Source organism: Penicillium taxi, assembly GCF_028828555.1.
Source record: "Penicillium taxi strain IBT 34144 chromosome Unknown utg000002l_segment0_segment0, whole genome shotgun sequence".
Classification (NCBI taxonomy): Eukaryota; Fungi; Ascomycota; class Eurotiomycetes; order Eurotiales; family Aspergillaceae; genus Penicillium; species Penicillium taxi.
This window is the reverse complement of record NW_026643204.1, coordinates 3,423,334-3,436,413: the sequence shown is the minus strand read 5'-3', so window position 1 is coordinate 3,436,413 and position 13,080 is coordinate 3,423,334. Positions and strand designations below refer to the sequence as shown.

The following is a 13,080-nucleotide window of genomic DNA, read 5'->3' as shown; positions in this document are numbered from 1 at the left end:
ACCTGTGTAGTGTGTCGACGCCTTTCTCTTTCTCCTCAATTCGGGCCGATCGGGACTTCTCCACAGGCCACCCGCACTATACGGAGTACCCTGTGGAGTTGAAGCTTTCTTCTAGGCGTCGTTGGTTTCATGGTTGGGATTTCTACCACAGGTTCATCTTGAATGTGGCTTGGGGATGTCCTGTAATGATCGCAGTGCTGTTATACTGAGCTTTGTTTATTTACAGGTACCTCTCGTACCTGAGAAATATCCATAGAAACATCAATTGATACGGATAACCTCCATTTCAAGATTGGAAACTACCTAATCATCTCCAAGGTTATATATACATACCTGTATGGAATTGCTGTTCCAGTCATCGTCAAACACCTTTGAAATGATTCAACTCATGCCTCTTTCAAAGATTTATGCCCATCTATTGTGGATGGCGACATAGAAGATGGATCCCTGTACCCCTTTGAGTAATGACAACAAAGCCATTATACCTTATTCATTCTAAGGCTCATTGTTCCAAGCCTTTATACTGTCTCAGGTTGTATTGTTCGAGTTATTAAGGTAGTCGACATCGCAATGGAGTCATGTATAAAGGGGCAGTAGCCCAGAACTTCGTCTGATCACAGACATTCACAAATCACCACAACCTACAACCTCATTTGGCTTCAAAAACTGATCCCTAGTTAACCCTCAATAAAGCCTAAAAAACAACAATTGGCAAGGAAAAAATGGCGAACAACCAAGGGTTGCTACCTAGCCAGTTCATCGTGAACCCAAATCTCGCCCGAAGACGGGAATCTGAATGGAGTAAGCCATATCCCAAGTTAGTTCTCGAGTTGAGCAGCCGTGAATTACAGAGACTAGCCGGAGTATTTCATCTAGATAACACAATCTGCCAAGGAAGGAACATACCACGAATCCGACGGCTAGTCGAAGCCCTGCCAAACCGGCTACGATGTGGACGAATTCGCAGACTAACAACGAGACTCAAATCTCCTCTATGTCAACTGCATAAGACCATCAACCCCTATCTAGTGGATCAGTATACTGGGCTTATACAGAGCGAAGTCACGACTAAATTGAAGCATATGGATGCATTTCCCGATATAGTCAGCGCAGTTGAGGCTGAAGTCTTGAAAGATGTTCGTGCGATAAGGGGCATGTGGCTCAAACCTGGTTCAAGCGATCTTTCTCCTGGAGCTTGGGAATATCAGATTAATCTATGTGGGGGATGTCAGCTAGCTCGCATAGCCTCGAACAAAGATCTCCTCCGAGATTTAAGGACGGTGGTACTGAGTCGGGGGAGGACCCATATTAACCCCGGTGTGAGAGACCGTCAATATTCTCGTACAGCAAGGCTGACCCCTTTCCTGAATGAGTGTATTTATCAATTTGGTGATCCAGTCGCCGAAGAACTGCTGCTGACAGGTGCGATTATGGCTGAGCATATGAAGGAAACGCGCAAGAAGTGTGTTATTGCTTGGAGGCTGGATCCAAGCCGGCCACATAGGCACAAGTATAAGCCGCGTAGCTCCAACGCGCCTGCCACTCGCCCCGAAGATAATCCTTCTAGTTCGCGTGAACAGAGGGTATCGCAAGAGCGTGAGTACAGAACATCCCGCAATGATCCCAGAAAAAGTCCTTCTAACTCGCGGGAACCAAAGGCTTCTCGAGAGCATGAGAGCAGGAAATCTCGCAGACTAGGTCCGTCTACCACGCGCTCAATTGGTACACTAACCACCGAAGAGCAGAGAACCAGCACGCAAAACTTATACCAAGTATTTAAGCGACTTTCACTCGAACAGCAAAGAGCCGAGATGGAAAAGGTCTTTGAAGGACTTCAGCGACCAACACTCAAAGAGCAAATGAGTGTGGTGCATAAATTCTTCAAAGGGCTTGAGCAGAGAGGTGGGGGAAAAGAAGTGTACGAATCACTGAGGCAAGGAACGCTCGAAGAGCAGATGCGTCATATGTATAGATTCTTCCAAGATCTTGAGTACGACATACCTTCTTCTTCCTACTCTCAAGACGAATTAGTTCCTGTACCCTTGAGAACGCTCGAGACAAGCCGAGCCGGCAATCAAGATGGGCAAAACGACGAGACAGAATCTGTTAACCCTGAAGTTGAGGAGTATCTAGAACAACTGAGAAGACAGTCAAATGCTTCCATTGGAGACTGGACAGATAATGAACATGAGATTGAGGAGTTGAGCAAGGTAAGTGAGTAGAGCAAGTTTCATTGTATTGTTTATATTGCGAGGTTCGTCACCTTCCAGATTTACTATGATTGAAATCCAAGACTAATGATTTTCAAGGCGTGTCTGACAAGTTTTGCTGTGTTTCTACGCTGTGTTGGCGTCCAGAATATTCTGTCACAACCACCGTTGATTAATGAGTTAGAGCTTGAGAGTACTGGGTCTGAGCGTGAAGATGACTTGGAAGACCGGGACAGTCAATACACTCCAGAGAGACCTGCCACTGGGTGTATGAATGAGCAAATGAGCAAGATGAGGATTGGGATTTGGAGGGCTTGTTGGACAGCTGGGCATTTCCCACAGGGTATGTGAGTACGGAAAGTTTGGTTCTCATATCGTGATATTGCGAGTTTGACTACTTTGCTTGTGGTTGAAGCCTAAGACTGATGATTTTGCTGCAGAAGTTTCTGAGCGCCTTTGCTACTGTTCTTGTGCGCCATCTTTTCCTGTGCTTTTATTGATATTTCGCGAAGTTGGTAGTAGAAAATATAAACGAAAAAAAGCAAGGAAAGCCTTTATTATGTTAAATGAAATGTTCAAAAAAGGAAAGCATTTATCTGCCGTTGAACAATGTAAACTGGTTTCAAAAACAAGACTAACCGTATATAAGGCTTGAAATACACTGTAAGCTATATCCAAGGTTGCAAATTAGGTTACAGATTCAGAAGAAGTAATATGATTGGAAAAGCAAAGAAACCGAGGACCCTTGGCCAGGATCTCGCCTTCATAAATGGCGTTGGGTGAACAGTAGATGACCTGCACCTTCGTAACTAGTAGCACCTGTTGAAGAGGAGTGACAAGAACGCCGTTATATGAAGCATTCAGGACCCGTGATAACTTCTTTGAAGAAGTCCATGCATTAGCCATTGAGTTTGAATTTGCAAGGCAGAGAAAAAAGGCAAAAGGGTATTGTAGCTAAATCAATATAATATGAACAGTCACAGTACTAGGACTCTTGGTGTTGGAGTCCTTTCTTGCGGAGTTCTTTCTCCTGGCGTTCTCTCTCTTTTTTCTTGTTTTTAGCATGACGCACTAAACATATGATGTCAGCGGAAGAAATAGTTAATACGCTCGGGCCAAATACTTACAGCCACAGGCATTGCACAGGGTCTTCGGTCCCTCGGGACCTTTCCGCCACTCTGGTGAATCAGTCTTTGTACAGTCAGTGCAGACATATTGACCTCTGAGCCTCTTGCGCCTGTCTCCTTCTTGAGCAGTGCGGGCTTGGTCCGCTGCTGTGGTTATATCGATATCGCAATTAACCAGCCGGCCGCGGCCAGTACTGAGTCCTTCCGACCGCTCGCCAAGACCATATTGAAGACCAGTAATTACCTCAATGCCATCGACATGAGACGGGCGATTGACAGTAGCTCCCCTCTCCGATGTATTATTTGAAGAAATATTGGTGTCGGAATCGGACGAATTGGTCCCAACAGTGTCGGTTGATTCATGATCACTAGATGACCCCCGTGCAGTGCTGTTGTCAACAGAGTCCGTATCTGTTTTGATGAAAGACCCCCGGGCTAAATTTGCCTCTTCATCCTCTTCCTTTTTCAATTTAGCGATCTGCTGCACAAGACGCGCATTTGCTATCTTGTGCTCGAGATAAGAGTCAAGGAGTAAGGAGCTTTTCGTAGGACAAGGGTGACACATAAGAAAGAAACCAACGCAACGCTCCTGGCTTGCTCTTTTGCGTTTTTTGGAATTATCGTCGTTACCAATGTGAGGGTGTCCATTGATCGCCAGTATACAGTACGTGCCATTGAATTTTTGAAATCGTACATGAGTGTGAAATTGTTCGTCTGAAGCGACCGATTCGTCCATATCGCGCAGGAAAACAGACTTGTCGTCATCGTGAATGTACTCGTTGAAAAGGCTACCTTCGAGCTGCTTCGGTGAGCGGCCAGTGATCAGCTTTGACGACGGCGACGCATATATGATTCGACCCTCGGCGTTTAAAAGAAGTAGCAAATTTTTCATTTCTTCCAATACAAGTTGCGTCCACCCCTGATCAGGTGCAGCCTGGCTATATGTCATATTGGGCGGCTGCTCGATCGGATAAGCGTCGATCGGATACGCGTCGAGTAATTCGGATTGCGACTGTCGTGTGGGGACATGGGCGCTATCAAAGGGCGCTTGGGGCGGATATTGGCTCAGTGACATTGCAAGATCTGCGCTGGGTTGGATGGAAGTGGATGAGGCTGTTTAAAGGTTGAGAGAGGACTAGACCCTCACTGGCTAACTTGAGCTTAACGGAATAGAATGGTGAGACTAGAGCAGTGTACTACTTAGAAGGCAGGTGAAAGAAAAGAGCCAATATAGACCGAGAATAGGAAAGGTCATTTCCAAACCTCTTGGTCTGATTTTGATTCTGTGGTTGTTATAACAAAGGAGATTGAACATCCCCTTGTGGCTATCGCACGTAACACACGGACCTCTTGTGAATCCCGCTTCAGAAATGAAGGAAATAACAACCTGTCCAATGCGGTTCAAGATACGAATAGCCGATCTCTAGGGGTCTAGATGCAATCGGGCGGTGAGGCCCATTTCTGCCATACCTTTACCACACAATATGCAGGAAATAGCATCCACGAACTGTTTATTATAGTAAGAACTAAATATAGGTCTATCAATGTGTCATCGGCTGGGTATAGTCAGTCCTATAGCGTTATTCACGAATGTTTCAGTACAAATAGATATCGAAGTAATTCGGATATGGCCATATTACCAATTGGAGTTCTTCCAGCAGCAACAAATCCCCTTGCTCTCGCACCACTCCCTGACTATAGCGGTAGAAACTTCGCGGTCTTCCCCAACTAGGCCGAGGCCTTCGACATTCAGCCAAGTTGTCAGGTCCTCCAAGACAATAGCGTCGTACATGAGTATCTTTTCATGCCATGTTGGATTGCCTCGACCGCCAGATGAGACCGATGGGGCAGAAATACCAGACGATGGCAGTACAGCTTTGCTGATTTGGACCAAAATGTCTGGCAGGTTAATTTTCTTGGTAGAACTTGGGTTTGAAGATTTGACAGTGGAGTTGGATGACGCGAGCTTTGCATCCTTCTTGCTGCGCAACGTTTTGGAGGGAGCGTTTTTGCGCTTAGTAGGGATAGAGGGAATTGGTTTTGGCAAAATGTCCAAAGAGGGTTGGCGACCAGAGTTAGATTTGTTGGAAAGTGACTCATTGTCGAGATGCTGAACTCGCGATGGTATAACATCTTCTTCGGAATCTTGAATCTCAATGTCAATGTCTAAATCTGTAGATATTGGTGGCTGTTTTTGGGGAAGAAGCAACAGGAGTATCATCGTTCTTTTGCTGAATGGATTCCCAACACGTTTCGAGCAGCGCTATCATTTTTTTCCGGCTTCTAACAGGTTTGAATCCAAATTCAACTACCTGCCTAGACAGTTCTGCATCCGTATAACCTACGTAAGGCGGCTTCAATGCTTTATGCCAGTTGGATGTTTGGGAGCTTCCCTGTCCCTTCTTGTCTTTCTTGGTCGTTGCAGTTGACTTAGCACGAGGGGCTGGTACTCTGGCGGAGGTTTCCGTTTGGACATTTTCAGCTTGAGGCTGCGATTCGGGTACAGGGGTGTTTTTCTTCGATTGTTGAATAGATTCCCAGCACATTTCAAGCAGCTCTATCATTTTCTTGCGACCTTTGACTGGCTTGAATCCATACGCAGATATATGCTTCAGGAGATCTGCGTCGGATAATCCATTATAAGGATGCCTAGAAGAACATTCAAAGTCTACTTCTTGGCTGATTGTCACTGGTACAAGTGTTTTTTCCGAGGTTTCAGTCGATATTGCAGGTTCTGAATTTGGGATTTGTTGTTCATCCGCAGTAGGAGCTGGGTTTTTCTTGGTAGGATATGTTGGCTTTTCGACTTCTGCGTCAAATAGGTCAACATTCCTAGGGGCGATAAATGTATTGGATGTGGTTAGTATAGTGGTGGTGCCAACTTTCTGTTTGGCGGGTGGGGGTGTCTTTGTAAGGTCCACAATTTCCAGTTCTTCTGTTTGACGTAAAGATCCATCCGTGTCACGAGCGGCAACATTCCATAAATTTCTTGTACCGTTTGCATACGATTCTATACGAGCAGATATTGACTCGTGTGATCTCGTTGGCTCGGACGAAACATTTCGTTCTCTTTCTTGCAGGGCAAGGCTTTCCGATGAACGAATGGCTTGTTGTGTTTCTCTCAATGTTTCCAGCGAATCGTTCATCTCCAGTTGGCTACATGTACCGAAAACGAGATCTTGCTCATCCAAAGTCTTGAAGACATCTTCTGGAGCAAGAACGGTTGATACAAGTTCGCGTTTCCTCGACTTTATTTTGCGTTTAGTCTTGTCATCTGTAGCACTCTGCGAATCTCCTGATGGGTCATCGTCTTTTATATCCGTTGAAGCATACATTGCAGTCATGCGGGCCGTTAGAGTTGAGAATCTTTTCAGTTTTATAGTCGGTTGGATTTGGGCTATTGATGTTGAAGGGCCAACTGCGTCATTCGTCTCAGATGTCTCTTTGAGTTGGGGCTGAACTGGGTGGTCCACCAGCTCGATCCTCCTCCGTTGAGTTGGACCAGTACTCTCAATATTCAAGGAAATCTGGTGTGGATCTGATGCCAGCCCAGAGAAGTTATAACCCGACATCAGCTTTCCAAATCTACCGAGTGTTTCGCCTTCTGCGTCTGGTTGATCATTCATCATGACCACGCCATTGGAGGTAGGATCTTTCGGTGGTGTCCAGTCCAGCCTTCGTGTTGTTGATTTGTCTAGTTGTAAATCCTCGTTCTTTCTCAATGCACTCGATTGTTTGCTGTCTTTTTTTCCAGCGTTTTCAGGTTCGTCTCTCTTTACCGCTTTCTTCGACTTTTTTGCTGGCTGGTCATTGTTGGAAACGTTGCCATCCTGTGTCCCACTATTTGCTTCCTTTTTCTTGGTAGGACGAGGTTTCCGAGGCTTAGTAGTCTTCTTCTCAGCGGCATTGTCTCGGGAAGCGAGAGATCCCGTTTCTAGGCTCTTTGGAGTCGTTGTTGACTCCTTGACTGTCTTCTGCGCTCTCTTACGTGGCTTGGTCGGCGCTTCATTCGAAATTGGCTCTTCTGCAGAGGACTTCTTTGAAATCTGGCGTTTCCCTATTGGATTTTCACTTGCTGTTGCTGAAAAGTAGTGAGAACGCGAAGAGGCTTTAGATATTGAGGGTGGCAAGGTCGACGGAGATGGAGGTTGTGGTGGAACAATAAACGCGCCCGCTATATCGTACGTAGCCCGCGGTTCAGCTGGTAGTGAAGGTGGAGATGAAGATATTATAATAACATCCGACCTGCCGGTCATTATGGCAGGAAACGCGTTCGAACTGTCGCAGCACGTCGGCGCCGCGTTGAGAAACTATGGACCCTTTCGATTTACCACATTCAATATGCGTTTTTTGTGCCTGTAATTCAAGGCGACAACTGCTTCCAGGTGGGGCAGTATTATGGAGCTCTATTTCACCGCCCAACCCACCGCTCATTATTGCTCGACAATCATGCTCATGATCTATTATCAAAATGTCAATTTGAGCTTTCCTGTATTTAGTATGCCACCCAGAATCGATCTGGAGCCTCATAAAGAGGAGATCATTACCGCCTTCCAGGGTGGAAAGAGTGCCCCAGATATTCGCACTGACTTGAAGCAAAAATATGGATTAAATACATCTACCCGAACTCTTCGAAACCGACTACAAGTGTGGGGAATTCGACAGCGAACGGTAACTCGGATTGATGATGTTAATTTACATGAGCGCGTTCGTGCACTCTATTCGACCACCACACTTTCAACGAAACAAATTCTCCGAGTCCTTGCCGACGAAGGATTGCACATCTCTGACAGGTCGCTTGGAAGACTTCGAAGACAGCTTGGAATTCAGCTTCGAATTGATGATCCTGAACTTCGACAACAACGCGAACGAGAAATTGAAACTGTCTTGTTAAATGAACTTGAGACTGGACGGATTGAGGGCCAAGGACGTCGTCTTTTGCATTCCCATCTTCAACGCAATGGGTTTCGATTCCCGGAGTAAGTTGTTCGCGTAAATTCAAGGAAAAGGGATAGTAGTTGCTTACTTTAGCCTTATCAGACAGCAAATACATTCTGTATATCGCAATCTTCGTCCTGATCTAGTTGCTCAACGTCGATGTAATACTCTTCCTCAGCGCCCCCGCCCAACCATTATCTCACCTGGACCTAATTTAATCTGGTATGTTGATGGATATACAAGACTACACCCATTCGGAATCGAGGTATGTGATGCGGGAGCTTGATCTCGAAAGTCTCAAAGCTAAATCTGTCAGGTGTATGTTGCCATGGATGCATACTCGCGTTGCATAACGTGGGTTTATATCGGGGTTAAAAATCGCACGGAAGGAAGCATACTATGCCAGCATGCTAATACTGTAGCACAAATAAATTTTCAGCCGCGAATAATTTGTGCTCGTCAAGAGTCGGAGACAACTGCCCTGATTAATGCGCATGTCACTATACGAAAGGCCTCTGAACCTAATATTTCCCCAGATGAATGCTTTCGCTATATCCAGGATGCGGACAACAAAAAAATAAAATACTGGTGGACCCAGTTATCGAAGTCATCAACTTTCGTGTGGTATCGCTACTTTCAGAGGCTTCAATCCGAAGGTCTTTTCTCAGAATCAATACCTGAACAGGTAGCCCTCTTGGCAGTCTACATGCCATCGATCCGGTCAAGTATCAAATGCTTCGTGGGCACAACCAACCAGCACCATAGCCGGCCTAGGACTGAGAACGCCATTGCGGGGAAACCCTTTTATAATTATACGTGTCCAGCTGATGGTATTGAAGATTATAAGCTCACTGTTGATAAGACCCATTTGCGTGGGTTACAGCAACACGTTGAGAGCTGGGATGTCGATAAATACCTTCCATCAGAGACAATGGTATGGTGTCTTGGCCATTTCCAAGAGATGGGCTTTGATCCTCTTGATATGCGGCGAGATAGCTTAGATCAACCCTTCCGGAATATCTACTTGGAACTAAGACAGCGCGCGCTCAATCACTATAATGCTGGAGCTTATCCAGTCCTTTCACTGTGCAGTGAGCCGACAAGTGTCTCGGAATGGGCACTGTAATGACTCTAATGAGTTTGGACTTGTGTTGAAATTAAACAAGAAACGGAATGATAATGATGCTACTCCGTATTGCTGGCTTAACAACTAACTAAATAACCTCCAAAGTAAATAAATAAGTTATTTACTACATATTTAAATAAAGAACTATTTAACTAACTAGTTATTTACTCCAAACCTTTATGTAAGCAGACTTAAGTCCGCCGGATTCACCGCCTATTCTCTGCCCGTACTTCGAGTGGACTATCAACCATTATCTATTTCATCATTTCAAATTCTCTCTCAACAGCTTAAGCTTCCAAGAGCTCATTGAAGTCCTATTTTCGTATGAGCACCACTATGCTCACCCCGCAGTATGCGAACGTGGACAAACCGACGAGCAAGGCCAAGGTACTCGTCCTTGGTCTCGTGCCGTAGGCAGCTCCTCTGTTGCCGGTTTATAAATTCGACGGTGCCTCAAAAGATACTCTATCATGGATTCACTCCCGAGCGAATATCTTCTGATCAACAGATTACTTCGCGATATCTTCGAACTTTCTCCAACACAACCTCGGCACGAATTATATTAGAAGACGACGACGATGATATTGCCGAGGTCGAGGTACCAAAAAAATCTGTTTTGAGACCTGGAATGAGACCTTTCAGGTCCTTATGCGCAATGCCCCCGAAGGATATGAGAAATTTGATTGCGTCTCGACAGAAGACTCCCAAACTAAAATGGATTGACCCTAAGAGGGTACAACGATTGTGGGACCGGTTCAGTGGGCTCACAAACTTGCGCGATGAGTATATTTGGCTGCACAATGCTATTCTCAGTGAGCACGAACGGAGAATCCGTGAGCGTCATGAGTATTTCATGAGGGAATGCCACTCCGTTCACAGTGCTTTTTCGCGATTGATTGAAGAACGAAGTCAAATATCCTCCGAATTGACTGAATTTGAGAAGCAAATTTCCGCATTTCGATACAAAGTCATGGTCATCGACAGAGTCGCGAGCCTAGAATGCCATGTCCTGCGAAGCAAAGCCAAATACGAACTTTTTGTCAAGGAGTATTGCAACATTGAATTCCCCCATACTCCATTGATGGTGAAGCATCTTGAGCAAATGAATAATGAAATCAAATTATTGCGTTTAGGCTTGGTGAACATTAATGTCGGAAGAATTCAAAGAAAACTTGAATATTCGCAGAATTTCATAGCCGAGTTCAGACGAACATTGCACCGAGAGTACATTGCTCCCCGAAAATCTGCAAGAGCCAAAATCAATACTCTTTTGGAGTATCGAACAGTATTCAATGCGAAGTATATGATACACAAGTCGATGACTAGTGCCGTGGCAGAAGGCCTGTCCGAAATTCAGGAATTATGTCATCACCTAAACCTCCTCAACCTGAGATACAAGAGCTTGGACAAACTTGGAAAGAATGCGAAGAGTGACTTCCTTAATGCGGCTCATGATCATCGTGCTGCACTGCGGCTAAGGATGGAAGATCGAAATCCGCTTCGTGATTCTATTGTATGGAATTACAATGATATTTTTACACTTCTTCCTTCTATGCAACAAGGCTTTCAGCCTCATGTGGTCATGGGATCTCTCATTCTGGACGATGAACCGCACCGAATAGCCAGAAAGTACCTTGTTGAACGCGAAGCCTTTGCTCTTCAGTACTTTCAGAGAGTATACATCAGGAAATGGAATGGGTCAGAACAAGCAAAAAGCGCCAAACTGAATATAGCCTGGCGGCAGCTCGATGTTATGGCGCCAATCTTCCTGAACGAGATGTATAACTTCAATTTGAACAAAGAGTTGTGGTATTTGATCAGTACCCTGAGAGGAAGACACGGGCCTCTCTGGAATTCAGTTCCTTCCCCCAGTCGATGGAAACTCGCCTATGACATAGAAAGTTGCGTCATTAAAATGCAAGATTATCTGTCAAGCTATCGGTTTATATGTCTCCAATACCGAGATGCCAACTGGACTCGTCTTCTTGTTGAGGAAAAACTACTCAAACTAGGCCTACCAAGCATTTTTCAAGAAGAGGGACTTTTTGTGCCGCCGAATCCCCTGAGTCAAAATAAGGCGCTATTTCAAGCTTGGGCTACCAAAGTTGCTGGCCTTTGTATTCAATCTTGGTATGTACACACCTTCTTGGGAATGGCAGTGAAATCAGGCATGGATGAGGACAAAAAGTGGGAAAATTTCCATTTGCGGTTGTCAATCCAGTTCCATGAATTACAGAATTCGCGTCGGGCGCCCTTGGCTATACCAGAATTTGGCTCTACGAAGCTCAGTCGACGGCAGAAACTCAAGGCTAAACGCCTTGCTTCCATAACCCAAAGTTCATGGAGGACTAAAGGAGAAAAACCAAGATTTAGGAGATCAGGGAACTCGATTGTTCCTTTTCTAGCTTCTCCTCAAAAGCTTGTCGGCGAGAAGAAAGCTTCCGTGGAGCCTCGTCATAAGATGACAGCAGAATTTGGAAGGACAACAAAGCCCTCTACCAAGGTTGGTTTGGCTCGTTGGGTTAGACTATTGGTTGGAAGAAGGAATGGCAAGACACTTGGCAGAAGATCCTTCAGTACCTCTGGTGTCTCCAGTCGAGAACTGCTCCACATGCCACCGATAGCTCTGGACGGATCGCACTGTACTGAAGATCCCGATGCCTCCCCAAGGACATCACAGGTTATATCCACAAGTACAGTTGACGAATTGGCCGAATCGCTGTTCTGGAGTCACAATTCGCAGCGTGGACCAGACGGTCAGAAGCTGGTTGTACATTACTGCCGTACATTGCAGAGTACAGAAGAAGTCGCAAAATACTTTCTTGACAGCAAGGTGATCGGATTTGATATGGAGTGGAAGGCGCAGGCCTCAGCATCACACAGTATCCAAGAGAACCTATCAGTGATCCAGCTCGCGAATGAAGAGCGCATTGCTTTATTCCAGATCGCTCTTTTCAAGCCTGCACGCAATCTTCAAGACCTCGTCGCGCCGTCTTTGCAGCACATCCTTGAGGCACCTCACATTACCAAGGTTGGCGTCGCCATAAAAGGAGATTCGACTCGCTTACGCAAATACCTTGGTATCAACGCCCGATCGATTTTTGAACTGAGCCACCTCTTCAAGTTAGTGAAATACGGCCAGAGCAATCCCAAACTCGTCAACAAGAGATATGTCAATCTCAGCGACCAGATGAAAGAGCATTTTGGCTTGCCCCTCGACAAGGGTGAAGATGTGAGGTGCGGCGACTGGAACCGACCATTGAGTTATCGCCAAGTCCAATGTAAGTCTCCGCCTAACACCCTTTTGAAAATCATGAAAACTAAAATTTGTAACCAGATGCTGCTACCGATCCCTACGCTGGTCTGTGTTTGTTCAACATCATGGAGCAGAAAAGGCTGGCCATGAACCCTGTTCCTCCTCGTCCTGCCCATGCTGATCTCAATCTGCCCATTATTCTTCCTCAAAGCGAGGCTACTGTTACTGGGGACAAAGAATGACTTTTGCCTGGTCTAATGAAAGATGCCACGGAGAAATAAGGCGCCTCATTCCTTTCCATTTTCAACTTCTCTACCACGGTGCCATCAAACATCAATGCTTTTTTCACATTTAATAGCATATCTGTCATACCAATCTCCAATATTTCCACGACAACCAATTCAGCAAATCCTGGCTATACAA

The 13,080-nt window shown here is 45.5% G+C and overlaps 7 protein-coding genes across 7 annotated transcripts; 5 read left to right on the top strand and 2 right to left on the bottom strand.

Moving 5' to 3' along the window:
* Nucleotides 1-722: 722 nt before the first annotated feature.
* Nucleotides 723-2,222, top strand: N7495_003194 (uncharacterized protein; the record flags this gene model as incomplete). The annotated part of the gene is made up of 1 exon (XM_057205863.1): nt 723-2,222. The coding sequence occupies one exon, from the start codon at nt 723-725 to the stop codon at nt 2,220-2,222; it is 1,500 nt and encodes a 499-aa protein (XP_057066470.1).
* A 75-nt stretch (nt 2,223-2,297) lies between these two features.
* On the top strand, nt 2,298-2,561 carry N7495_003193 (uncharacterized protein; the record flags this gene model as incomplete). The annotated part of the gene is made up of 1 exon (XM_057205862.1): nt 2,298-2,561. One exon carries the CDS (start codon nt 2,298-2,300, stop codon nt 2,559-2,561), a length of 264 nt encoding a protein of 87 aa, XP_057066469.1.
* A 634-nt stretch (nt 2,562-3,195) lies between these two features.
* Nucleotides 3,196-4,412, bottom strand: N7495_003192 (GATA transcription factor LreB; the record flags this gene model as incomplete). The annotated part of the gene is made up of 2 exons (XM_057205861.1): nt 3,196-3,281; nt 3,338-4,412. 2 exons carry the CDS (start codon nt 4,410-4,412, stop codon nt 3,196-3,198), a joined length of 1,161 nt encoding a protein of 386 aa, XP_057066468.1.
* Nucleotides 4,413-4,973: 561 nt separating this feature from the next.
* Nucleotides 4,974-7,593, bottom strand: slx4 (the record flags this gene model as incomplete). The annotated part of the gene is made up of 2 exons (XM_057205860.1): nt 4,974-5,525; nt 5,683-7,593. 2 exons carry the CDS (start codon nt 7,591-7,593, stop codon nt 4,974-4,976), a joined length of 2,463 nt encoding a protein of 820 aa, XP_057066467.1.
* A 244-nt stretch (nt 7,594-7,837) lies between these two features.
* Nucleotides 7,838-8,320, top strand: N7495_003190 (Clr5 domain-containing protein; the record flags this gene model as incomplete). Its single annotated transcript, XM_057205859.1, has 1 exon — nt 7,838-8,320. One exon carries the CDS (start codon nt 7,838-7,840, stop codon nt 8,318-8,320), a length of 483 nt encoding a protein of 160 aa, XP_057066466.1.
* A 283-nt stretch (nt 8,321-8,603) lies between these two features.
* On the top strand, nt 8,604-9,401 carry N7495_003189 (uncharacterized protein; the record flags this gene model as incomplete). The annotated part of the gene is made up of 1 exon (XM_057205858.1): nt 8,604-9,401. One exon carries the CDS (start codon nt 8,604-8,606, stop codon nt 9,399-9,401), a length of 798 nt encoding a protein of 265 aa, XP_057066465.1.
* Nucleotides 9,402-10,056: 655 nt separating this feature from the next.
* Nucleotides 10,057-12,899, top strand: N7495_003188 (3'-5' exonuclease; the record flags this gene model as incomplete). The annotated part of the gene is made up of 2 exons (XM_057205857.1): nt 10,057-12,682; nt 12,739-12,899. The coding sequence occupies 2 exons, from the start codon at nt 10,057-10,059 to the stop codon at nt 12,897-12,899; spliced, it is 2,787 nt and encodes a 928-aa protein (XP_057066464.1).
* Between the last annotated feature and the right edge of the window lie 181 nt (nt 12,900-13,080).